The sequence below is a fragment of the Saccopteryx leptura genome, chromosome 1, assembly GCF_036850995.1.
Source record: "Saccopteryx leptura isolate mSacLep1 chromosome 1, mSacLep1_pri_phased_curated, whole genome shotgun sequence".
Taxonomy (NCBI): domain Eukaryota; kingdom Metazoa; phylum Chordata; class Mammalia; order Chiroptera; family Emballonuridae; genus Saccopteryx; species Saccopteryx leptura.
The window spans coordinates 390,949,328-390,976,082 of record NC_089503.1 but is presented as its reverse complement, the minus strand read 5'-3'; the positions used below and the strand labels follow the sequence as shown (position 1 = coordinate 390,976,082).

The 26,755-nt window shown below is 54.1% G+C and overlaps 1 protein-coding gene across 10 annotated transcripts in view; it reads right to left on the bottom strand.

Moving 5' to 3' along the window:
• LOC136387812 (patr class I histocompatibility antigen, A-126 alpha chain-like) overlaps positions 1–24,698 on the bottom strand; it is a 97,670-nt gene extending 72,972 nt beyond the window's left edge. For 3 of the 10 annotated variants that reach the window (XM_066359869.1, XM_066359866.1, XM_066359864.1), the window contains exons 1-6: positions 24,609–24,698; positions 24,085–24,369; positions 23,552–23,827; positions 22,704–22,979; positions 22,471–22,584; positions 21,755–21,787 (exon numbers count right to left, since the gene is read on the bottom strand). In XM_066359869.1, coding sequence (XP_066215966.1) covers positions 21,755–21,787; positions 22,471–22,584; positions 22,704–22,979; positions 23,552–23,827; positions 24,085–24,369; positions 24,609–24,672 — 1,048 coding nt within the window. In that variant the 5' untranslated portion in view covers positions 24,673–24,698. Of the gene's footprint in view, positions 1–391; positions 503–621; positions 898–1,487; positions 1,764–1,988; positions 2,274–2,516; positions 3,037–20,984; positions 21,410–21,562; positions 21,611–21,754; positions 21,788–22,470; positions 22,585–22,703; positions 22,980–23,551; positions 23,828–24,084; positions 24,370–24,608 lie in introns of those variants that run through there. The other 7 variants (XM_066359872.1, XM_066359871.1, XM_066359870.1 and 4 more) reach the window with 4 other exon arrangements.
• Positions 24,699–26,755: the final 2,057 nt, after the last annotated feature.

Here is a 26,755-nt window from a genome sequence, read left to right as displayed (position 1 = left end):
AGGTCATGAGGTTCTAAAGGAACCCCTAGTTCTGGGCCCCAAAGAAGTTTCCAGAACTGTGAGTACAGACCCAGGGCAGGATCAGGAAACCTGAGGAAAGTACATGTGTGGGGACTGGACCACCCATCCTTCTGAAGGTCTGTCCTCAGCAGGACCCTCCCCTCTGACCTGTGACTATTGGGGACCAGGTCCCCATCACTTGACTCATCAAGGTGATAAATCTGTCCCTCATGTTCACACGTGACTCAATAAAGAGTAGTGTTAGTAAAGAGCCCCAGACCGGGCAAGCACACGTGTGGGGTCAGTACTTCCCATTGATGAAGTGGACACACTTCTTCCTAAGCTCGAAACCCCCTGTGGGACAAGAAACTCAGACCCCACCCTTCCCTACCTGAGCGCCTCCTCCTCCACATCACAGCCCCCACCACAGCTCCAGTGACCACAGCTCCAAGGACCAGGACAGCAATGATGACCACAGTGGGGATGGTGGCCTGAGGAGGCTCTGGGAAGGGAAGGGAAGGTGAGGGCCCTGACCCCCAGGCCGCAGCCCCAACCCTGCTGAAGTCCTCCAGAGGCCCCTGCTCCCTGAGAAGAGGCTCTGTGCCCACGTCCCCTCCTCACCCCATCTCAGGGTCAGGGGCTTGGGCAGCCCCTCGTGCTGCACATGGCACGTGTAGCTCTGCTCCTCTCCAGGGGGCACCGCCACAGCCGCCCACTTCTGGAAGCTCCCGTCCCCCGCAGGCCTGGTCTCCACAAACTCCATGTCCTGGGTCAGGTCCTGCCCGTCACGCTGCCAGGTCAGGGTGATCTCCGCAGGGTAGAAGCCCAGGGCCCAGCACCTCAGGGTGACCTCACGGTCAGAGATGGGGTGGTGGGTCACGTGTGCCTTTGGGGGGTCTGAGGAGAAGGGTGAGAAAATTCTGCAACTTTGAGTCTCTCATGGGCCACTCCAGCAGCACTCATGTGACCATCCTGAGAGTGGACAGGACAGCTGGGGTGGGGGAGGGAGCACAAACCCAGACACCAGCCTGGACAGAGGCACCTGGGATGATCTCTTAGTCTTTAGAAAGTTCTAGAGTCAGAGTGACACAGCCCAGGGTAGGAGGCAGGTCTCTGACAGAAGAATGGGATTTCTGGTCCCAACCTAGGAGGGCAAATGACTCAGAAAAGCTGGGGTCAGACCTCAGACACACTGGGTGGGGTTGCAAACAAGGTCTGAGAAAGTCCCCAGGGATCCCAGGGCCACTGCCAGGGTCAAGGGGAACCGCTGATGGGTTAGTTCAGGGTTGGTCTCCCTTCCATCCGGAAGAAACTGCACCCTAATTGTCCCTGAGAGAAGAGAGAGAATCTCTCTGGTCCTGGGTCTAAAAACCCAGGGGACTCAATGTCCCGACCCAAATAAGGGTGTTCTGACCCCGGTCCATTTCCTGTCTCCGTGTAGGAGCCGCAGCCCGAGGGGAGAGGAGGGAGCCCCGCGGCCCTGGTACCTGCGCGCTGCAGCGTCTCCTTCCCCTTTTCCAGGTAAATGCGGAGCCACTCCACGCACGTGCCCTCCAGGTAGATCCTCCAGTACTCCGCGATATGGTCCTCCTCCCACTTGCGCCGGGTGATCTGAGCCGCCGCGTCGGCCGCGGTCCAGGAGCGCAGGTCCTCGTTCAGGGCGATGTAGTCGGTACCGTCGTAGGCGATCTGACTGTACCCGCGGAGGAGGCGCCCGTCCCGGTCCATTTCACAGCCGTACATGGTCTGGAAGGTGTGAGACCCTGACCCCGCCCCGCGGTCAGCCCCGCCCACTCGGCCCCGCCCCGCCCCGTCCCGGGGATTAAACCTAAACCGAAAACGAAACCCGGTCAAGGTCCCCGCGGCCTTCTCCGGATTGGAGTGGGGAAGTCCTGCGGTCTCGGGTGGAGCTCGGCCCCGGACACTCGGGCGATCCCGGCCCGTCCGTGGGGATGGGGTCGTGACCAGGACCCGCCCGCGTGGCTCACCGTCCTCGCTCTGGTTGTAGTAGATGCGCAGGTTGTTCAGGTTCACTCGGGAAGTCTGTGCGCTGCTCTTGGCGCGCCGCGTCTCCTGGTCCCAATACTGCGGGTCCTCCTGCTCCACCCACGGCTGCTCCATCCACGGTGCCCGCGGTTCCGCCCTCGGGCGCGCAGCGTCGCTGTCGAACCGCACGAACTCCGTGTCGTCCACGTAGCCGACTTCGATGTAACGGGGCTCCCCGCGGCCGGGCTGGGTCACGGCGGTGATGAAATATCTCAAGGAATGGAGACCTGGGGACGGGGCGGGGCTGAGAACTGGCGACCCCCCTTTCCGGCGCGGGTCCCGGGAGACGGTAAACGGGTAGGGCAGAGCAGGGAGCCAGGTCAGGGCGGGGCAAGGCCGAGGCGGGTGCTGAACCGGGGTCTCAGGACAGGAAGCGGGTGCTGGACACGCGCCCTCCCCGGGGTCCTGCGCCCCCGCCTGGTCCCCACGCTCCTCCCCGCAGAGGCTGCTTCCTCCCGACCCGCACTCACCCGCCCAGGTCGGGGTCAGGACCAGGGACCCCGAGAGCAGCAGGAGGAGGGTTGTGGACGTCATGACCGCGTCCTCAGGGTCTGGAGAGAAACAGTCGCACGGATCTGCTGAAACAGTAACAGGAAGCAGCGGGGAGGCTGATTGGCTTCTGTAGAAACCGGACACCCAATAGGAGTGACAACTGGGTACTCGTCATGAGTATCCAGGAAGGAACACCCGACACAGGTTGTGAGAGGCAGAAATGAAACTCAGAAATGAGGACTCCGCGATACTTCCCCGCCCAGACTCCACCCTCGGGCTGCGACCCTGAGATACAGGCCTGGGGACCCGGGACTGCTCTGGCCCCTCCTCCTCCTCCTGCGCGGAGAGCTCTTTGTCACCTAGTCTCCCTGAGTCCTGGCCCAGGGGCTGTGTGAGGACACCAGGGAGAGACCCCCAGGCTGGGCCCCGCCCCTTTCTCCTCTTCTCTTCCCGGAATCCCTCCCCCTGAAATGGACTCCCTGCCTCCCACCCCTTACCTCTCCCCCTGGAATCTTCTAGAAGAAAACTCACCCCAGGGAACTTGGATGTCACAGAGTGAGCTCGCCCTAGGAATGGAGGTGGAGAGACAGGATTTTTTTTTTCTTAATCCTGGAGGAGCTGTGCCTGAAAATACAGGATGGAGATTCTCAGAGACCAGTCTCCCTGTTGTCTGTGAACCCCAGTGGGGAGCACAGTCTTGGGAACCCTGAACATCAGGAAGCTGATCTGTAAAGAAGTGATTTTGGGGCCCTGGCCGGTTGGCTCAGTGGTAGAGCGTCGGCCTGGCGTGCAGAAGTCCTGGGTTCGATTCCCGGCCAGGGCACACAGGAGAAGCGCCCATCTGCTTCTCCACCCCTGCCCCTCTCCTTCCTCTCTGTCTCTCTCTTCCCCTCCTGCAGCCAAGGCTCCATTGGAGCAAGGATGGCCCGGGTGCTGGGGATGGCTCCTTGGCCTCTGCCCCAGGCGCTAGAGTGGCTCTGGTCGCAACAGAGCGACGCCCTCTGGTGGGCAGAGCGTCGCCCCTGGTGGGTGTGCCGGGTGGATCCCAGTCGGGCGCATGCAGGAGTCTGACTGTCTCTCCCCGTTTCCAGCTTCAGAAAAATACAAAAAAAAAAAAAAAATTGTATCTGCTATGTGATCTCAACTATAAAAATATAAAATACTGGAAGGAAATGTTAAAAGAAAAAAAAAGTGATTTTGGCCCCTTGTACAGAAATGTGTCTAACCAGCACTGCAGTCAGACTCACAAAGCTCCTGAATTCTACTTCCCACACAGTGTGTCTGTGACTTGGGATCGTTACATTGAGAAATGATCTTCATTCAGTAACCCTGAGTTTGTGAGTCCCCCATGTCCTCAATACAGAGAAGCCCAGGGAAGCTGTGTGTCACTGCATTTCATTGATTTCAGCTTTTTTTTCTTTTCTTTTTTTTTTTTTTAACAGGGACAGAGAGAGAATCAGAGAGAGAGAAGGATCGGGACAGACAGACAGGAATGGAGAGAAATGAAAAGCATCAATCATCAGTTTTTCGTTGTGACACCTTAGTTGTTCATTGATTGCTTTCTCATATGTGCCCTGCGCGTGGGCCTTCAGCAGACTGAGTGACCCCTTGCTCGCACCAGGGACCTTGGGTCCAAGCTGGTGAGCTTTTTGCTCAAGCCAGGTGAGCCCGCGCTCAAGCTGGCGAGCTTGGGGTCTCAAACCTGGGTCCTTCCGCATCCCAGTCCGACGCTCTATCCACTGCGCCACCGCCCAGTTATGTCACTGTGCATTTCAACAGAAGCATGTAAATCCTCAAAATGCTCAATGCGGTCATCCAAATGATGGAGAGAGAGAAGGGAGGTTGTCTGGAGGCGTCCCACCCAGGGCAGAGAAAGGAAAGTTCACAGAGGGTGTCAGGGAGCTTGGAGCCTAAATCAGCCTTCAGAGGGACAATGGTCCTGCCTCAGTTTCCCTGCTGTTCTCAATCTTTGACAGGAAGGAGACTGTGAGAAGTGAGGTCCCAGAGCAAATGGGGCAGCAGATTTGAGAGCACAGCAGCTGGGCCATCGGTCAGTTATGCTCCCTCAGGCTGAGGTCTGGGTGTGCATTCTCATGCTGCCACGTGACCTAGTGGAGGAAAGAATGACAAGAGAGGAAAAGGGAAGAACTGCTGGACCAGCACCTTTACGTAGACGAGAAGAGATGAGGTCTCTAGCACCAGCAGAGGGACGGCTCTGGCTGGGAGTGTGGACAGCTCACCTGTGGTGACGTCTCCAAGTAGACGGTGTTGGAAATCTGAAATAATTGTCTTCTAATGTGTCCAGTTTCCTCAGTGAAGCAGGAAACAAGGTCACTGGCAGTAATGAGATGGGGAGGAGGTTTGGTGTTTGAGCAGAGGATGGGGGAGACTGAGGGAGCCGTGCAGGGACAGGATGATTGTGGGCAGCAGTGTGGACCCCCTTGTGGTCTGGGTCATGACGTTAACGTGACAACATCCACGTATCTGTGTTGTCTCCAGCCTCCTGTAGCTGCACAGAACAGGTTCAGGGAGGGCAGAGGTAGAATTTCTTGGCTATGTAGTTTTCCAAACTAGGGTAAGAAGACAAGGGAGATGAAGGGAGGGACTGAAATGCTGACTCATGGAATTAAAGATGAGGGAGGAGGGAGGAGAGGACACTGAGGGGTGAGGGACGGTGACTAGATGGTAGGATAATAACCTGGGATCCCAGTGGACACAAAGGATTGTGGGAGGTGATGTAGCACAGGGTGGTCTCAGGCCTGGGAAACAGGCACATTGGTGATAAATGGTTTGCTGATATTACATTACACATGTGATCAAATAATCGCACCAGTGTTTCCAGAGCTTAGGCCGCCCTGCGGGGTGAGTAGGGAGATGGAGGGCAGAGCGTGGGAAGCATGGCATGGAGACTGTGGGAGGGCTGGGTTATTGGCAATGACAAGTCTAGGGGATGACAAGGGAGGGGGCCCAGGAAGAGCAGAGCAGAAGGTCATGGAGGAGAGGAGCTCAGGGAAGTGAGGAGCCAGGGACTGAGCATCCTCTGCTGTGTGTGTTCTGTCCCTGCTGTAAAGTGACCACAAACCAAGTGGCTTTAAACAGCAGCCCTTTATTATCTGACGGTTGTGTAGGTTACACATCCAACATGTCCTCACTGGACTAGGAATAAGGGGTCAGCAGGTCTCTGCCCCTCACTGGGGCTCTGGAAGAATCCACTGCCAAGCTCGTTCACTGTGTTGTCTGAACTTAGATTCTTGCAGATGTGGGACTGAGTCCCTGTGTCCTTGCTGGGTGTCAGCTGGAGCCACCCTGAGCTCCCAGAGGATGTCTTCAGTCCTGGAACGTGGCCCCCACAGCACACACCATCCTTCCCCCATGTGGGACCTCTCTGCCTCCCCTCACCCTCATCTCTCCTGCAGCATCTCTGACTCCAGCCAGAGAAACCTCTCTGCTTTTAGGTTTATGTGACGTGATTGTCCAGCCAGGTGATCCAGGATGGTCTCCTTGTCCTAAGGTCCTTAACCTTCATTACATCACCAAGTCCCTTTGCCATGTAGGGAAACCTGTCCACAGGCTCCAAGGATTCGGGTTGGACATCTTTGGGGATCACCGTTCAGGCTTCCACATCTGATTATGTTGAAATCACCAGGGTCAATGAATCAATGAGGTAGCACTCTGGGAGGGTAGGAGTGCACAGAGCCTGTGGAGATGAGCATGCAGGATGTTTGGGGGACCAGGGGTGACTGCGACAGACAGGGGAAAAGGAGAGAACGAGGTGAGTCCTGGTGGATTCAGGGCAGATGGTGGTGAGTGTGAGAGAGGGAGGTGGGAGGGGCAGGGGCCTGGGGCTCTCACTTGGGCTCTGTCGGTGAGGATGAGGAGGTATGGGGAGGTGAGGGGTGTAAGAGGGAGTTAGTGAATTCACTGTGGACCCTTATGTGGTGGACGTGCATTCACACCAGGTCTCAGGTTTGCCCAACACCTGCGTGGGGAGAAACATTTTTGGGGCACCAGGTGTGACCATGACACAGTGGCCGTCTTCTGTCCTGCTTTGGGGACAGAGGGCCTAAGGCAGCTGTGGTCTTTGTCCCTTAGTCTCAAAGTGTATGTGCACACTGTGGAAGATGATGTAGAATTGTAGATAGACATTAAAATGTGTTACCGAATAAGAGCTTTAAAAAAAAAACTATTATAAATCTCTATCTTTTGAGGATAATTAATATGATTTTATGTGAACTAGAAATTTGAAAATGTATGGGAGTTACAAATATTTTCCTCAATATAATAATAATAATAATATAGTAATAATATTGTTTAGGGAGAATGTTCTTTGCAGTTATGATGCTTGCAAATGATTTTCAGTGATTCAGCAAAAATTATACAACTGCAATGTGCCATACGCATGAGATAAATATTGAAAAATGTTAAACTATCGAATCTGAAGTAACAGTTGCACTATCCTTTTAAACTTCTGTATATATAAAAATGTCGCCAATACTATGGACATGAAAAACAGAATGTAATAATGACACAGGAAGTGTTCAGAACATGAGGTCCAGCCCTGGCCGGTTGGCTCAGCGGTAGAGCATCGGCCTAGCGTGTGGAGGACCCGGGTTCGATTCCCGGCCAGGGCACACAGGAGAAGTGCCCATTTGCTTCTCCACCCCTCTGCTGCGCTTTCCTCTCTGTCTCTCTCTTCCCCTCCCATCAGCCAAGGCTCCATTGGAGCAAAGATGGCCCGGGCGCTGGGGATGGCTCTGTGGCCTCTGCCTCAGGCGCTAGAGTGGCTCTGGTCGCAATATGGCGACGCCCAGGATGGGCAGAGCATCGCCCCCGGGTGGGCAGAGCGTCGCCCCTGGTGGGCCTGCCGGGTGGATCCCGGTCGGGCGCATGCGGGAGTCTGTCTGACTGTCTCTCCCTGTTTCCAGCTTCAGAAAAATGAAAGAAAAAAAAAAAAAAAAAAAAAAAAGAACATGAGGTCCACATAAAAGCTGGGTTCAAAAGTGTGAGTGTGAGTGTATGAATGTGTGTGTATGTGTCTGTTGTTGATACTATGCGTGTGAGTGAGTCATTCTGCATGTGCTTTTATCCCCTCATTCATTCACTAAACAGATGTTGTGAAATCAACAACCAGGCACTTTCAGGGCTATGGAAATGCAGCTGTGAACATCACATCCCTGTCCTTGTCCTCAGGGAGCTTATAGTCTCAAGGAGGAACAGACAGTAAGTAATAAAATAAATACGTTTAAAAATGTGTGTCAGGGAACGGAGAGAGAGGACGGATGGAGAAGTCCCCGGGCAGTGACGGTGCAGGATAATCGAGAAGTTCTTCTCTCCACTCCCGCGGGGCTGACACTGTCCCTGAGAGCTGGACTCTTCCCACCACGCCGTTTCTTCCGGTTGCTCTTTCTCGACGTTTGCACAAAGTATATATTTGCATAACTTGTCAGTTATGCCCTGACAGTAGAGGGAGGGCCCCTCAGAAGGACCTGGGTCCATGCAGGGAGGGAGGTGGTGACTGATGACAGACAGGTCCTCAGCCCGGGAACAGAATGCAGACTCTGAGGTGTGAGCACCCTGGGCGCCTGTGGGGCAGGAACACCGGGGACCTGGGTCCCGGTCCAACACACGGCCACCGCTGTGTCCCCTGGGCCTGGACTGAAGAGGGTCTTGCAAATAAGAAAGATTTTTAGAGTAAATCATACCTGAAAAGGTCATTCCGGCACACGGAAGCACATTTCAAAGGTTTATATAAAAAGTCGTCTTCCCTGCGCGGGCCTGAGGCACCCAGGACTCTGCCACGATGAGCTTGTCACCAGTTCCCGGTTCTCCTTCCTGACAACAAGTTATGCAAATATATACTTTGTGCAAACGTCGAGAAAGAGCAACCGGAAGAAACAGGGAGGGATGGGAAGAGCCTCTACTTCTCGATTATCCTGGGGGTGGCCTTCGCGGACAGGAGAGAGCAGGAGAGGTGGAACTCGCGGCCCAAGCGCGGCTCCGAGCGCCCCTCCCTCCAATCCGCGGCGCGCGAGCCGGGGCGGGGGCTGCTCCCTGCGCGGTTGGCGTCCCGGAGCCGGTCGGCGGCGCCCCCGCGTGGCCACAGCGCTGAGGACAAAGACCTGCTCCCCTTTCTCCTGCTCAGCGGGGCCTCCCTGGTCCTCCGGGTCTCCCAGCCCGCGCACGAAGCAATACACACGGGGGAAAGGGACGCCACCCCCAGTACCTCAATGAGCTTCTTAGTGTTTCCTCCCGTCGAGAAGCTGGGACTGGCCTCAGACAATAGGGATCCTCTCTAGGCGGTAACAGCCGGTTCCCAGGTCCACAAAGAGCTTCAGAAACATCCTGGGTTCTGCAGTGCACCCGGGCTGTCACTTCTCTGGATGGGGCCCCACGTGCCTGTCGCTTATGTCTGCTGTCACCGCTGGTGCTGGAGATCCCTGCGCCTGGGAATCAGCCCAGCGAGTCTCTAACCCTGGGATCTGAGGGAGGAGCCCTGGGGCATCAGGTCCAGGAAGGACAGGAGGCCCCGGGGAAATGGAGACAGAGGAGAGTGGCATCAGGAAGTGAAGGCGGAGAGGACAGCAGGAGGAGACACCAGGGAAGACGGTGATGGGGAGGGCAGGCCACAGGGACACGTGTGGGACTGTGTTTGGACAGTGTTCTCTGGGTACTGGCCACAGAACCAAGGACAGGGGCCTGTGCCCCACCTCGGGGACCAGCCTGGTCCTGATTCCTGGGGTTCCCAAGGTCCCACTCTGGGAAACCTCATGTGTGGTCTGAAGCCAGGCCAGATGAGCTCAGACATGCACCTGTCCCTTCCTCATCTACTTCTGTCCACTCCCACGGGGCTGACACTGTCCCCGTGAGCTGGACACGGTCATGGCTAGGAGGACACTGACAGTAAGCCAGGACACAGACAACTGACAATCCTTGTTCCAGGATCTGGGGTGTCCCAGCCCCCCTGCAGCTGTCTTAACAGGTCCCAGGTATCCTGTCTCTTTCGCTCAGGTGACCTAAGTGCCAGGATCCTCAGTCTAGACCAGTGGTCCCCAACCTTTTTTGGGCCACGGACCGGTTTAATGTCAGAAAATATTTTCACAGACCGGCCTTTAGGGTGGGACGGATAAATGTATCACGTGACTGAGACAAGCATCAAGAGTGAGTCTTAGACGGATGTAACAAAGGGAATCTGGTCATTTAAAAAAATAAAACATCGTTCAGACTTAAATATAAATAAAACAGAAATAATGTAAGTTATTTATTCTTTCTTTGCAGACCGGTACCAAATGGCCCACGGCCCGGTACCGGTCCGCGGCCCAGGGGTTGGGGACCCGGTCTAGACCACGTCAGTCCCCTGTGTGCCACCCAGCTCCATGTCTCATCTCTACCCCGATGTCTAACCCAGAGATGTGATGCTTTCCAGCCTGGGGACAGCTCCCTACACCCTCCAGCCCTGCAGCTGAGGGACATGACCTGCAAGATAGCCAGAGCCCCTTCCCGGCCCAGGACACGTCACAGGCAGCTGGTGGTCAGGCCCTGCCTGTCTGCAGGGCCCACATGGCTCGGGTGTGAGGGCAGCAGGCACTGTGCAGAGTCCTGGCTGCTAGCTCAGGGGACCAAGAGCAGTAGGGAGACACTAGACTCACACAGGACACATGTGGACACATGCACACGTGTGCACACATCATACAGGACACACACCACACACCAGCAGGTCTCCTCTCCCCAGACCCAGGCCCAGTGTTAAGGAAATCTGGTCACAACATTTATTCATTCATTCATTCCACCAATACGTAGTGAGCGCCTCTGTGCCAGGCTTCACGTCCGGCTGGGGATCACTTAGTGAAAACAGACAAAACCCCGCTCTCCTGATGCTCACAGGCTGACAGGAGGACACACAGTAATGAGAACACACTAATAGCGGTGAATTATATGGTCTGTGTTCCTGTTATCTGTTGCGGGGTAACAAACAATCCCACAGTAAACAACCTCTGTGTTCTCTCCTGTGCTGCGGGCTGACTGGGCTCAGCGGGCGGCTCTTCTGCTCCGTGTGACACGGGCTGGGCTGCCGTCACTGGAGGCCCGACTGGTCCAGAACATTCCAGAGGCTCCCTGTCGGGGCTGCACTGGTGTCACTGTCAGCTGGGGGCTCCCTGGGGCTGTTCACCCGGTGGCCTCGGGCACCTCCACCTGGTTCTCTGCTGGGCGTGGCTGCTCCCAGCCGGGCACCTGGTTCCGGAAGGGCGGGTTCCAAGTGCACAAGTCAGAAACCACAGGGCCTCTTATGTCAGAACCTCAGAACTCAAGCAATGTCACCTTCCTCGTGTTCTCATCATCGGAGCTCGTCATTGACCCAAGGGGACAGAATTAGGCCCCACCTCTAGACAGGGATGGCGAGGTCACATGACAGAAGAGCTGGTGGGTGTGGAATATTGTTTAGGCCATCCTTGGGGCGGAAAACCTTCATAGTTTCTTAGAAACTGATAGAAGACATAGAGAACATTTTAATTTACAAATTTTGAACTAAATAATGCAAAGTAAAGGCAGAATGCCACTTTTAAATAGTGTGGTGAGAATGAGCATCGTTGAGGTGACGGCTCGCAGGCCTGAGGACGTGGAGACCTGAGCGGGCGGATGTCGGAGGAAGAACCTCCCTGCGCACCCGCGCTCCGTGCCCGCTGTGCGCAGGCGCAAAACTGCCGCGGGAATGCAGTTGGAGGATTTTTTAAACTCTCTAACTTTACACTTAAGAAACTAGAAAAAGAGCAAACGTACTGGAATTTAGCAGAAGCAAAGAACTAATAAATATCAGAACAAAATTAAGTAAAATAGAGAAAATCAATGAAACCAAAAGTTGGTCCTTTGAAACGACCCAGAAAATGGATAATCTTTCCTTAGCTCAGCTCAGAATAAAGAAAACACTTAATTTACAAAAATCGGAACCGAAAATGAGGACATTACTACTAATTTTATGAAATGAAAAGTATTATGAGTACTGTAAATAACTGTAAGCCAACAAATTGGATAACCTAAATTAAATGGACAGTTTCCTAGGAACATACAACCCTCTACGACTAAATCATGAAGAAGTTAAAATAGCTGAAGAGACAGACAGTTGATCCCTGAACAACATGGGTCTGGACTGCACAGGCTGCTTACTTGTGGGGTTTTGTCATCTTGTCCACAGCCGACACAGACTAGCAGGATCAACGAGTGCAGTACTGTAAATGTATTTTCTCTCCCTTATAATTTCTTAACATTTTGTTGCTCTCCCGGGCGGCCCCGACAGCTGTCAGCAGAGACCCTTGCAGCGCTTTACCAGGTATCCCATACAGGGAGGCACCTTTGTTCTCATAGCCTTCCCTAACCCAGCGTCGGGCGCCTAAGTCCAGCGTACCTGCCTTTTAAGTAGGAGGAGAGCTGGGAATGACGTCAGGTTAGGGAGTGTTGAGAGGACCCGGGCCCCCGGGAGACCCCCAGCGAGTGAGCGAACAGGCGGTCAGAGGCTCCTCACCCATCCGCCTGTCCTTGAGACTAGGGACCTCCCACTGCCTGAGGAGGCGGTCTTGAAAAAGTGATGTGTTGAGACCATCTGGACAGGGGTCCCCAAACTTTTTTCACAGGGGGCCAGTTCACTGTCCCTCAGACCACTGGAGGGCCGGACTATAAAAAAAAACTATGAACAAATCCCTATGCACACTGCACATATCTTATTTTACAATAAAAAAACAAAACAGGAACAAATACAATATTTAAAATAAAGAACAAGTAAATTTAAATCAACAAACTGACCAGTATTTCAATGGGAACTATGCTCCTCTCACTGACCACCAATGAAAGAGGTGCCCCTTCTGGAAGTGCGGCGGGGGCCGGATAAATGGCCTCAGGGGGCCGCATGCGGCCCGCGGGCCGTAGTTTGGGGACCCCTGGTCTAGGTGACTGAACCATGTTACGGCCTCTGTATAAACTTTTAAATCTGGATGGAGATCTCGCATTGCAGCCACCCAAGACAAGCCGCCTAAGTAAGTTCCCTTGCTAATAAAACTGTCACCTTCCAACGGCAGCGGCCTGCCTCCTCTGGTTTCAGCTTGCCCTCTGTGTCGGGAAACGGGTTCAGACTTCACCAGGGAACTCCCTGGGTTTATGAAGCAGCAGGGAGAACGGAGCGGGCAAAATGCCTATCCTTTTAAGACTTCTCAATTTTTAATTTTATTTATTCATTTTAGAGAGGAGAGAGAAAGGGAGAAAGAGAGACAAAGAGAGAAGGTGGGGAGGAGCTGGAAGCATCAACTCCCATATGTGCCTTGACCAGGCAAGCCCAGGGTATCGAACCGGCGTCCTCAGCGTTTCCAGGTCGACGCTTTATCCACTGCACCACCACAGGTCAGGCTCAATTTTTAATTTTTAAATTATAATTTTACATTTTCTGAAAGTCAACTTTTGTTATTATTCATCTATGAATAATTAGCTGTGGCAAAGAGGGTTCAGCTTTTTTTCAGAAGCAGTTTGCCTACCTCTTGGTGGAGTGTTTTCTGCTATCCTTCAAACCTTTCGCTCACCGCTTGAATGAGGCCTGAAATTTTGTGGTAGGGTTTCATTTATGAATTTAGATTAGGCCTCAAACCCCAGATAAGTGTAGATGTTCCTTGGGACGCTTAGTGTGAATAAGTTCAGGTCATTGCTGGGGTGCAACTTGAAGGTCCGAGAAAGGAAGACTGTTTAGAAGACACAGCAGAGTGTCTGAGTCCTCAACCACAAAGCGGCCTTGGAGGAAACTGCAAACGCGAAGGACATCATAGCTGACTTCACAATGTCACCCAGAATTGGCCTTGGATAGCACAATTATAAAACTTCTCAGCGTAACCTATTTTTTTAAAACTACCAAGCCATGTTTCCACTCTAATGCTTGTTTCATTTAATTCTTGAATCACTGATTCTAGAACCAACAATGGGCTACTTACTACCCAGGGCCACCTACATTCAGGTCAATAACAAAAGCAAACATACCACATTACAGAAATGTTTAAAAGGTGCAGCTCATTGGTCACATTGCATAACAAGGCTGCAGCTGATTGATTATTCTTGGTACCGGAAATCGTTATATACAAGGATAGGTATCTGACTTTTTTTTTTTTTTTTTTGAAAGAGCCAAGCAGGGACAGACAAGAAGGAAGAGAGATGAGAATCATCAACTCATAGTCGCAGCATTTTATTTGTTCACTTATTGCTTCTCATATGGGCCTTGACTAGGTGGCTCCAGATGAGCCAGTGACCCCTTGCTCAAGCCAGCGACCATGAGCTCAAGGTGGTGAGCCTGTACTCTAGGAGGATGAGCCCATGCTTAAGCAAGCGGCCTTGGGGTTTGGAACCTGGGACCTCAGTGTCCCAGGCTGATGCTCTATCCACTGTGCTGTCAATGGTTAGGCTAGGCACCTATTTTTTTTTTTTTAAGTCGCTTTGGAAAAAAAAAGGGTAGGTAATTACTATTATTTTTTTTTGTAAGTTAATCAGAATTATACCTTTTTTTTTTTCTAATATGAGCAGCAATTTGTTTGGTGTGCTGCAGAATTTTAGTAATTAGTTTCTTTGTGCTGTGAGATGAAAAGGTTGAAAATGGCTGCCCTAGCTCAAACTATTATCATTTTCCTCCCGGTCTAGACTAATGTTCTCTAATTTTAGTCTACCTGTTGTTAAATGACCAAGTATACTGCTCAAAACCAGTCTTACAACAAAATATTTTTATAATAAAATAGAAAAAAAGAACATTTTCTTTTCTTAAGCTAACCTGATTGTAAGAATATAGCATCATATCACATATCACATATAAACTGTGTGTTAATCAACTGTTCGTGTTATCAATTCAGCTTTGGTGAACAGTAGGTTCTTAGTGGTTAAGTTCTGAAAAAATGTGCAAGTTTACTATAATGAAAGAAAACAGACCCATATCCCAGAAGAATGTTTTTTTTTCCCAGAAGAATACTGATGCAGAAACCTCCAATAGCAAACCCAATACAGCCGTATGTTAAAAGGATTATATATTATGGCCGATTGAGATTTATTCTGGATAGCATGGATAGTAAGCAAGATTCAACATATGAAAGTCAGTCTATGAAGCACAGCACATCGACAGAATGAAGCAGAATGAAGGGGGGATGAATGATCATCTTAATCAATGCAGAGAGAAAAAGCATTTGACAGATTTGAACACCCATTCATGATAAAAATATCAATAAACTAAGAATGGAATGAAAGTTTCTTTTTGTATTAAAAGCCTTGTGTGGAAAACCCAGAGCTAATATCATTATAATAGTGCAAAGCTGAAAGCATTTCCCCTGAGATCAGGAGCAAGACAGGGGTGCCCATCTCCCCACGTCTTCTCTGCACAGTATTGGAAGTCCTAGCTAGAGCAGCCAGGCAAGAAAAAAAGGGGAAAACCAAAATTGGAAACAAGGAAGTGAAATTATCTCTTTGCAGATGGCATGATTTCATAGATGACCCTGAGAATTACACACACACACACACACACACACACACTCACACTCACACACACACACTCACACACACAATTGTTAGATCTAATAAACTAATTCAGAAAAACTAACTCACTTGATCAGGCGGTGACTCAGTGGATAGAGCACCAACCAGGGACACTGAGGACCCAGGTTCCAAACCCCGAGGTCGCCGGCTTGAGTATAGGATCACAGACATGACCCCGTGGTTGGGAGCCCCGGGTCAAGGCAGGTATGAGACAGCAATCAATGAACAACTAAGTTGCTTCAACTATGAGTTGATGCTTCTCATCTCTCTGTCTTCCTGTCTGTCTGTCTCTGTCTCAATAAAAAAAAAAAATCCTTAACAAAAAAAAACACAAAGGAAGAGAGAGCTCTAACCTGGCACACACTGTTCACCCGACGTTTCACGTTTGGAAATGCAGTCACAGCAGCAACACGAAGTATTCACGAAGAATTCGTAATCTCTGAGAACTATGAAAACATTCCTGTAATAATACAGTCTAAACACTGGACGGCCCTATTGTTACTTCTGTGTCGCGAGAGGTCACTTTCAAAACAGACAAAACTCAGTCTGTAGGCCGCTGTGAAGGGTGAGGACGACAGTCTTCTCCTTCTTCCTTTAACTGTCGGAGCCGGTGGGATCCTCAGACAGGCAGCACCTGAGGGGCAGTGTCCACGAGGGACCGGGTGTCTGCTGTCACCCGGGGAAGCCTGAGCCGGGGTGCCTGTCACTCGGCTACAGCAGGAGCAGAGACTCTTGACCGGGCAGTCCCCCCCCCCAGGGCTGGGAGGTCCCCACGCCCACGGCCACCTGGGCCTCCCCTGCAGCCACGTGCTGGGCTCAAGGTCTGCACACGTGACCCCCAGCTGAGACGTGCTGTCCCGTCTGTCTGGCTTCCGCAGAGGCTGGTTGTCACCATCTTCAGCCTGAGCCTCCTCACTGTGACCCCGAGGAACAAGCCCCTCCCTCAGCGCCCACCCATCAGCACCTTCATTCGCTCTCGGACAGGAAACTGCACTCGGCCGGGTCCTCACTCTGAGCAGCCTGCCCGCATCCGGAGTCCCTGCTCTGTCCCTCTGCCTTCACTTCAGCTCCGTCCTCCTTGTTTTCAGTGTCGGCGACGGGGTGCTGCTCCTTCAGCGGCTCCTGTCACATCTGATGTCCCCAGTCTGTCCGTCACCTCGGACAGGGGCCCCTGCAGACCCTGCCACCCGCTCGTCCCGTGCTCCCGCCCGACCCGTCACTCCCCCTGTGCCGACGATGTCCACGTCCGCCCCGAGGATCAAGTCCCCCTCCACGGCCCACTCCACTCCACGTCCACGGCTCCCCGACCTTCCAGAGCCACCGCAGCCCCGGACGGGCGGCCCGATGCCCTGTGTGTCCCCTGGGAAGTCTCCCCGTCCCACGCTCAGGGTGGTCGCCTTTCTGGGCCCCACCAGGTGTGTCCCCTCTTCCTGCAGTAGGTGATCAGGTCTTCTTTCAACAGGTCTTATTCCTTCTTTCCTAAGTGTCCCCTCCCCCTCCAGCAGCTGTGGGGCCTCTTTCTAGTGGACACGCCCCGGTAGTCTGGCAGCAGGTCCCTGCGGTCTTTCTGGGACTCCACGCCGCGGTCTGCCTGCGCCCTGGACGTGGCCTGGGCTGCAGCCTGCCCTGCGCTCTTGGACCCCGAGTACACAAATTGCCCCTGTGGCTTCTTGTTTCTTGCACTCTCTGCCCTCAGCCCCTCCACAGGGTCTGATTCCTGTCAAATGATCGGACTGTCCAGGGCCACCAACAGGAGTATTAGGAGTATTTTTTGTGTGGCAGAGGCAGAGAGAGTCAGAGAGAGGGACAGATAGAGACAGAAAGGGAGAGAGATGAGAAATATCAATTCTTCGTTGCAGTTCCTTAGTTGTTCATTGATTGCTTTCTCATATGTGCCTTGACCGGGGGGCTACAGCAGACCGAGTAACCCGTTGCTCGAGCCAGCGACCTTGGGCTCAAGCTGGTGATTCTTGCCCAAACCAGATGAGCCCGCGCTCAAGCTGGTGACCTCGGGGTTTTGAACCAGGGTCCTCTGCATCCCAGTCTGATGCTCTATCTACTGCGCCACCGCCTGGTCAGGCCAACAGGAGTATTCTTGAAATTAACAGCAGGACAGGTGGGACCAATCTGTGGACACTGAGAGGCCCCACGTGCAGAGTCGGCCCTGGGTTCTCAGGGCAGCAACAACACAAGGCAGGAGCCCTCGGTGTCAGAGACAGAGCCCGGGCTGACCCAGCACCAGTGGCTCTCCTGCAAAATAATACGCCTGTGAATCCCTGATGAGCAACCGATCAAATTGACCTAAAAAATACACAAAACATCCCTGGCCAGTTGCTTCAGGGGTACAGTGTCAGCCCAGCTGGAGGATGTCCCTGGTTCGATTCTTTGTCAGGGCACAGAGAAGTGACCATCTGCTTCTCCACCCCTTTCCCTCTCTTGTCTCTCTCTTCCCATCCTGCAGTCATGGCTCCACTGGCTCTAGTGAGTTAGCCCAGCACTGAGGATGGCTCCATGGTCTCCGCCTCAGGAACTAAAAATAGCTCAGTTGCAAAGCAATGAAGCAACGGCCCCAGATGGGCAGAGCCTCCCCACATAGGGTTCTTGACAGGAAGACACAGGTCAGGACGCTTGCGGTTGTCAGTCTCTCTGCCTCCCTCCTCTCACTTTAATAATAACAACAACAATAATAATAATAAAATACAGCAGAGGAGAACTGAGGGCATGTTGAGACGTGTTCTCAGCGCCCCGTGTTCACTGCTGTGGAGAAGGGTGTGGGGCCCAGGACCCAGAGCAGCACAGCCCGGAAGGAACAGCACATGTGACAGGAGGAGGCGGACAAAATGCAAGAGAGGAGCGAAGCAGACACCCCACTGAGCTCAGGGGGGTCCCCACACCCTCACCCACCTGCTTTCCTCCACCTTTGTCCAAGAGATGAAATTGGTCACTTCTCCATCCCTCAGCCCAGCACCTGAACTGTCTTCCCACGTGAGAATTCCACACGTAAAGTCAGGTGGGAGGCAGAGACCACGTCCCTCCGTAAAAGAGAAAACCCACGTCTCTAACATTTGTGCATCTGGACACGAATGAGGCTACACAGGTGACCACATGCCGGACTCTACCTCGGGACGTGGTGACACAGAGAGGCTGGGACTGTGCTGACTGCAGTGGACAAGGGTGGTGGGAGTGGCAGGGACAGTGTCCAGCTGCCAGGAGAGCAGAGACAGCAGTCCTGGCCGCAGGACCAGGGTCCAGCATCAGGGAGTCAGGGGTGTGAGCAGTGACATGTGCCCAGCAGCAGGACAGTGGTTCCTGTGTGGGACCCGACCTCGGCTGGACGGTGGGTCTGCTCCTGGCTGTGTGGCCTCAACCTGGTCTGTGGTTTTCCCCAAACACTATTAGACCCAATGTCATGTATATACTGCTTTATATCTGAGCTAGAAACAGTTGGGAGAATTCCTCATGTCCTTTAAACTTTCCTCACTGTCACTGTAAGGCCAGTGGCCGTGGCCATGCAGATTACATTGGATTCGGGCAGACGGTAGAGAAACTGTAGGGTGGAATGGTGGGCCGTTACGTTTATCAGTCTCGGAACAGCAGACGAGCAAGCAGTCAGGGCAAAGTGCTTCTCTCTCTCAGGACTCACAACCAAACAGGTGGGGGAGAAACCGCTTCTCCAGCAACACCAACAAACGGCCCCCCCCAATGTGGCAGGGAGTCGGCAGTCCCCATTCTGCCGCCCTGAGGGCAGCACCAATCAGGCACAGGACAAGGCCAGCAAGCCTATCACTTGTTTGTCCAACAGTCACCTTCCCAGTGAGGCCCACACTGACCCCCAAACCAAACAGCCAGCTTCAGCCTGACCGGAGGTGGTACAGTGGATAGAGTGTTGACCTGGGACTTTGAGGTCCCTGGTTTGAAACCCCAAGGTGGCTGGCTTGAGCAAAGGGTCCCTGGCTCGGCTGGAGCCCCCTTGGTCGAGGCACGTATGAGAAAAAAATCTATGAACAACTAAAGTGCCCTAAGAACTAGTTGATGCTTCTCTCTCTCTCTCTTGCTTAAAAAAAGAAGAAGAGGCCCTGGCCGGTTGGCCCAGTGGTAGAGCGTCGGCCTGGCGTACAGGAGTCCCGGGTTCGATTCCCGGCCAGGGCACAAAGGAGAAGCACCCATCCGCTTCTCCACCCCTCCCCCTCTCCTTCCTCTCTGTCTCTCTCTTCCCCTCCCGCAGCCGAGGCTCCATTGGAGCAAAGTTGGCCCGGGCGCTGAGGATGGCTCCATGGCCTCTGCCTCAGGCGCTAGAATAGCTCTGGTTGCCAACAGAGTGATGCCCTGGTGGGCAGAGCATCGCCCCCTGGTGGGCATGCCAGGTGGATCCCGGTTGGGCGCATGTGGGAGTCTGTCTGCCTCCCCGTTTCCAACTTCAGAAAAATATTTTTAAAAAAAAGGAAAAAAAAAGAAAAATAAGAAACAGCCACCTTCCTATCCCCACAGCCCACACTCAGGATCACTTCCCACTGTTTTCCCAGGACACCTGCCCCCTCTGACACAGACACCTCCCTGTTACCGTGTGGGGAATGGGTTAGGCTTGCTCACGGTTTCCCGGCTCCAGCTCTCTGTGCAGTTGGTGCGGGAGCAGTGACAGCTCTAGTGTGAGGTCAGGGTCCTCTCAGGGGCCACGGGAGCAGATGGCGCTCCAGCACTGAGGGGGCGGGTGGTTTCCTGATCCCGCCCCCTCCACTGCGAAAGCAGGTTTTCCTCTCACTTATACTTTTCCCTTCTCTTTCTTCTTTCGGCTTCTCTGTCTCTGTGAGCCACCAATAAACTGGAGTGGCGCACCGTCCTCCGGACCCACAGTCCTTTACCGTCTGCCCGAATTCCATGTGAATCGGCATGGGCACCGGCCTCACACTGTGCTCACACACACCTGTCTCTCCCCACACGACACAGGCTCCCAAGGCCAGCAGTGTTCCTGATCTGACTTCAGTGATGTCCCCACATGAACAACAGTGCCACACGTCTGCACACACCCAGTCGTGGTTCCTGAGTGGTCCGTGGGGGGCAGCTCCCTGCGCTAGAGACGCATCTCTATTGATGGGGCCTCAGAGCACAGCTGTCCTGTGGCGGCTGCAGCACAAGGTGCCCTCACACTGACCGCAATGCACCTGCACTTTCACGGCTGCTCCCCCTAAATCGACAGTGGACCCCGCTCTGCACATCCTGGAGTCTACACTGAGCCAGCCCTGGAGCACGGGGCAGGGGAGGGCGGGCGGGCAGAGAGAATTCCAGCAGGGACTTCTCTAAGGTGGGGAATCCCTCCATTCTGATTCCAGAACCTGGTTTTTTTTAAAGGTTTAGAAAAGAGGGAAAGAACCATCATAGAAGGAGGCAAGAGCAGGATGAATCTGATAAATTAAATCTCTTGACACCACAGATTCCTGTGTGCAGGGACCCACTTAGCTCTGTGGGACAATGACAGATAAACCATCACCTGCTACTGTCAGACAGGGACACCCAGAGGAGAATGACACCAGGAATCATTAAAGGAACAAAAACCAGTCATGTTGCACCATAGAAACAAAGAAACAACAAGTAAGGACCCAGGAGACGGGGCTGAAGGGTGGACCCAGGCCTGAGCCTCAGCTGACTGGCCCCAAAACGTCCTTGCTGACCACAGACCTGGAGGTGTTCTTTATTAGGACAATTTACGAGGCCTGGGTGACGTTTCAGTCCCTGTGATCACAGGTCCTGGTGGGACAAGGTTCTATGAACACATAAGGACAAAGAGCAGAGAGGTGACCCAGCTGAAGAGTGACCATGTTAAAGCCCACGATGCACTGAGCGCCGACTGGGCACAGGTCCTGACCACACTCGGTCCTCACAGCCTTTCCTGTCCCTGCAACAGACTCAGCACAGCAGACACACGGGTTCTGGAAAGGTCTCGATGTATCCATTTATTTCCTCTCAAACTTTAGGGTCTTCTCCTCTAATTAACTCATCAACCCTCCATGGCAAGAACTGAAAATACAAATTCACACCCAGAGTCTGATTTCAATAAAGGAGTAAGAAGCTGTAGCTCAGTGTTCCACGAAGTACAGACAGGGATGGGGAGGTCCTGCCGGCCTCTGCTGGACAGGGAAGCGTGGGGAGGGGACTTGGGGACAGGGTTGGGACAGAGCCTCCCACCTCTTCCCATTACGCTGATAGGAATGCAGACACGTTCAGATGCCCTTTGCAGAGAGAGAAGTGAGAGGTTCCTGAAGTCACAAACAGGGCTGGCCAGTGTGTGTGTGTGAAGCATCTTCCGTCACTCAGTCCCCGACAAGGCAGCTGTCTCACGCTGTAGAAGAAAATAATCATGAACAAATTCAGGTCAGTAGCTGTAACTGGTGACATTCTCAATAGTTCACCACATGCTGAATATGTCCCAGAGAATCCCCATCACCCAGTCCTGTTCCCTCTGCCCCAACCCCTCCCCACATCAGGGTCTCACCTTTAGAAGCCGGTAGAAACACACCAAAGCCCTGGGTGCTGTAACATTCTGGGGTAAAATATAGTAGCATATGGTCAGAGCCCACAGGATAGGAGACTAAAGGAGGAACTATGGGGAGTGGGGTCCTGCATGAGCTCCTGTCTGTACTGTCACAAGGTCACAGGGTCTCAGGGGTCACCCCACCATACTCACTGGCAGCCTGAGTGTAGCTCCCTCCTTTCCCACCTGTGGGAAGAAAACATCCCATGAGAGACCAGGGAGGAGGCAGGGCCATGAGGTCCTAAAGCAGCGGTTCTCAACCTGTGGGTCGCGACCCCGGCGGGGGTCGAACGACCAAAACACAGGGGTCGCCTAAAGCCATCAGAAAATACATAATGCATATCAGGTATTTACATTCTGAATCATAACTGTAGCAAAATTACAGTTATGAAGTAGCCACCAAAATTATTTTTTGGTTTGGGGTCACCGCAACATGAGGAACTGTATTGCAGGGTCACGGCATTAGAAAGGTTGAGAACCACTGTCCTAAAGGAACCCCTAGTCCTGGGCCCCAGAGAAGTTTCCAGAACTGTGACTACAGACCCAGGGCAGGATCAGGAAACCTGAGGAAAGTACATGTGTGGGGACTGGACCAATTGTCCTCCTGAAGGTCTGTCCTCAGCAGGACCCTCCCCTCTGATCTGTGACTATTGAGAACTAGGTCCCCATCACCTGACTCATCAAGGTGATAAATCTGTCCCTCATGTTCACACATGCCTCACCAAAGAGTCAGTGTTAGCAAACAGGCCCCCAGACTGGGCAAGCACATGCGTGTGGGGACAGTACTTCCCATTAATGAAGTGGACACATTTCATACTGGGCTTGAAACCCCCTGTGGGACAAGAAACTCAGACCCCACCCTTCCTTACCTGAGCGCCTCCTCCTCCACATCACAGCTCCTCCCACAGCTCCAGTGACCACAGCTCCAAGGAGGACCAGGACAGCAACGATGACCACAGTGGGGACGGTGGCCTGAGGAGGCTCTGGGAAGGGAAGGGAAGGTGAGGGCCCTGACCCCCAGGCCACAGCCCCAACCCTGCTGAAGTCCTCCAGAGGCCCCTGCTCCCTGAGAAGAGGCTCTGTGCCCACGTCCCCTCCTCACCCCATCTCAGGGTCAGGGGCTCGGGCAGCCCCTCATGCTGCACATGGCACGTGTAGCTCTGCTCCTCTCCAGGGGGCACCACCACAGCCGCCCACTTCTGGAAGGTTCCGTCCCCTGTGGGCCTGGTCTCCACAAACTCCATGTCCTGGGTCAGGTCCTGCCCGTCACGCTGCCAGGTCAGGGTGATCTCCGCAGGGTAGAAGCCCAGGGCCCAGCACCTCAGGGTGACCTCACGGTCAGAGATGGGGTGGTGGGTCACGTGTGCCTTTGGGGGGTCTGAGGAGAAGGGTGAGAAATTCAGGAACTTTTCATCCCTCACCGGCCACTCCAGCAGCACTCATGTGACCATCCTGAGTGGACAGCTAGGGTGGAGGAGAGAGCACAAAACCCAGACACCAGCCTGGACAGAAGCACCTGGGATGATCTACTCTTTAGAAAGTTCTCGAGTCAAGGTAGGAGACAGGTCTCTGAGGGGAGAAAGGGATTTCTGGTCCAGACCTGGGTGGAGGCCAAATGACTCAGAAAAGCTGAACTGGACCTCAGACACATTGGCTAGGGGATAGAGAACAAGGCCCAAGGGACAAAGTCCCCATGGGTCCCAGGGCCACTGCCAGAGTCAAGGGGAACCGCTGATGGGTTAGTTCAGGGTTGGCCTCCCCTCCATCCCGGAGAGACTGCACCTAATTGTCCCTGAGAGAAGGGGGAGTGGCTCTCTGGTCCCGGGTCTGAAAATCCAGGGGACTCAATGTCCCGACCCAAAGGAGGGTGTTCTGACCCCGGTCCATTTCCTGTGTCCGTGTAGGAGCCGCAGCCCGAGGGGAGAGGAGGGAGCCCCGCGGCCCTGGTACCTGCGCGCTGCAGCGTCTCCTTCCCCTTTTCCAGGAAAATGCGGAGCCACTCCACGCACTCCCCCTCCAGGTAGTTTCTCTGGTGCTCCGCAGCACCGTCCTCCTCCCACTTGCGCCGGGTGATCTGAGCCGCCGCGTCGGCCGCGGTCCAGGAGCGCAGGTCCTCGTTCAGGGCGATGTAGTCGGTACCGTCGTAGGCGAACTGACTGTACCCGCGGAGGAGGCGCCCGTCCCGGTCCATTTCGCAGCCGATCATCCACTGGAAAGTGTGAGACCCTGACCCCGCCCCGCGGTCAGCCCCGCCCACTCGGCCCCGCCCCGCGGTCAGCCCCGCCCACTCGGCCCCCGCCCCGCCCCGCCCGCCGGGATTAAACCTGAACCGAAAACGAAACCTGGTCAAGGTCCCCGCGGGCTCCTCCCGGGTGGGGTGGAGTGTCCCACGGTTTCGGGTGGAACTCGGACCCGTACACTCGGGTGACCCCGGCCCGTCCGTGGGGATGGGGTCGTGACCGGGACCCGCCCGCGTGGCTCACCGTCCTCGCTCTGGTTGTAGTAGCCGCGCAGGGTGTTCAGGCCCACTCGGAAAGCCTGTGCGTTGCTCTTGGCGCGCTGCGTCTGCTCGTCCCAATACTGCGGGTGCTCCTGCTCCACCCACGGCTGCTCTATCCACGGCGCCCGCGGCTCTTCCCTCGGGCTCGCGGCGTCGCTGTCGAACCGCTCGAACTGCGTGTCGTCCACGTAGCCGACTTCGATGAACCGGGGCTCCCCGCGGCCGGGACGGGACACGGCGGTGCTGAAATATCTCAGGGAGTGGGGTCCTGGAGACGGGGAGGGGTGAGACCCGGCGACCGATTCCGGTGAGGGTCCCGGAACACGGGAAAGGGGCCAGGACAGAACAAGGAGCCCGGTCAGGTCGGGGCGGGGCCGAGGCGGGTGCTGAACCGAGGTCTGAGGACAGGAAGTGGGTGCTGGATACGCACCCTCCCCGGGGTCCTGCGTCCCTCCGAGTCCCCTCGCTCCTCCCCGCAGAGGCCGTTCCCTCCTGACCCGCACTCACCCGCCCAGGTCGGGGTCAGGACCAGGGACCCCGAGAGCAGCAAGAAGAGGGTTGGGAACCTCATAATCGCATCCTCAGGGTCTGGGTAGAAACAGCTACTGGGATCCGCTGAGACAGTAACAGGAAACGGCGGTGACGCTGATTGGCTTTTCTAGAAACCGGATACCCAATGGGAGTCACAAATGTTGCCGCATCATTAGTATCCAGGAAGGAGGACACAACACAGGTTGTCAGAACCAGAAGTGAAACCCGGGCAGTTGGGGACTCCCCAACACTGACCTTCCCGGCCCAGACTCCGCCCTCGGGCTGAGACCCTGAGAGCCAGGCCTGGGGACTCGGGACTGTCCTGACCCCTCCTCCTGCGCGGAGAGCGCTTTGTCACCCTGTCTCCCTGAGTCCTGGCCCAGGGGCTGTGTGAGGAAACCAAAGAGAGACCCCCAGGCTGGGCCTCGCCCCTTCCACCTGTTTTCTTCCCGGAATCCCTCCCCCTGAAATGATCTCCCTGCCTCCCACTCCTTATCTGTCCCAATGGACTCTTCTAGAAGAAAACTCACCCCAGGAACTTTGATATCAGAGCGTGAGCTCTCCCTGGGAATGGAGGTGGAGGGACAGGGGTTTCTCTTAACACTGGAGGAGCTGTGTCTGAAAACACGGGATGGAGACTCTCAGAGACCAGTCTCCCTGTTGTCTGTGAACCCCAGTGGGGAGCACAGTCTTGGGAACCCTGAACATCAGGAAGCTGATCTGTAAAGTGATGGATACATGAATTTACCAAAACTTCCAAACTGCCCTTTTGCTGTTCTGCTTGGCTATCTGACCCCACCCTTACTGGACTATCGCCCCTAAACAGAAAAGTTCTAGGAAGCTGGTCAGCCACCCCGAGGAGAAGCGTTCCAAGAAGCCTATATCGTAAAACTACAGAAGGGAGCATACCAGAACTGCTGACGCAACGCACACTTGCTCAAAGCTCTCCCTTAACCCTATAAAAGATTTGCCTCACAGTCTGTTTGGGTGCACTTCTCCCAGAGGAGTGCCCCAGCAGGTCTTTCTCCTCTAATAAAGCCTGCACACCTACATAAAAAAGGGATTTTAGCCCCTTGGTACAGAAATGTGTCTAACCAGCACTGCAGTCAGACTCACAGAGCTCCTGAATTCTACTTCCCACACAGTGTGTCTGTGACTCGGGATTGTTACATTGTGAAATGATCTTCATTCAGTAACCCTGAGTTTGTCTGTGAGTCCCCCATGTCCTCAGTACAGAGAAGCCCAGGGAAGCGTGTGTCACTGTGCATTTCAACAGGAGCATGTATGTCCTCGAAGTTACAAGTGCTCAATGTGGTCATCCAAATGATGGAGAGAGAGCAGGAAGGTTGGCTGGAGGCGTCCCAGACCCAGGACAGAGTAAGGAAAGTTCAGAGAGGGTGTCAGGGAGCCTGGAGTCTAAGTCAGCCTTCAGAGGGGCAATGGTCCTGCCTCAGTTTCCCTGCTGTTCTCATCTTTGACAGGAAGGAGCCTGTGAGAAGTGAGGTCCCAGAGCAAATGGGGCAGCAGATTTGAGAGCACAGCAGCGGGGCCATCGGTCAGTTATGCTCCCTCAGGCTGAGGTCTGGGTGTGCATTCTCACGCTGCCACGTGACCTAGTGGAGGAAAGAATGACAAGAGAGGAAAAGGGAAGAACTGCTGGACCAGCACCTTTACGTAGACGAGAAGGGATGAGGCCTCAAGCACCAGCACAGGGACGGCTCTGGCTGGGAGTGTGGACAGCTCACCTGTGGTGAAGTCTCCAATTAGACGGCGTTGAAAATCTGTAACAATAGTTTTCTAATGTGTCCAGTTTCCTCAGTGAAGCAGGAAACGAGGTCACTGGCAGTAAGGAGATGGGAAGGAGGGTGGATGTTTGAGCAGAGGATGGGGGAGACTGAGGGAGCCGTGCAGGGACAGGATGATTGTGGGCAGCAGTGTGGACCCCCTTGTGGTCTGGGTCTGATGTTAACGTGACAGCATCCACGTGTCTGTGTTGTCTCCAGCCTCCTGTAGCTGCACGGGGCAGGTGCAGGGAGGGCAGAGGTAGAATTTCCTGGCTGTGTGGTTTTTCAAGCAAGAGTGACAAGGCAAGGGGGAGTCAAGGGAGGGATTGAAATGCTGTC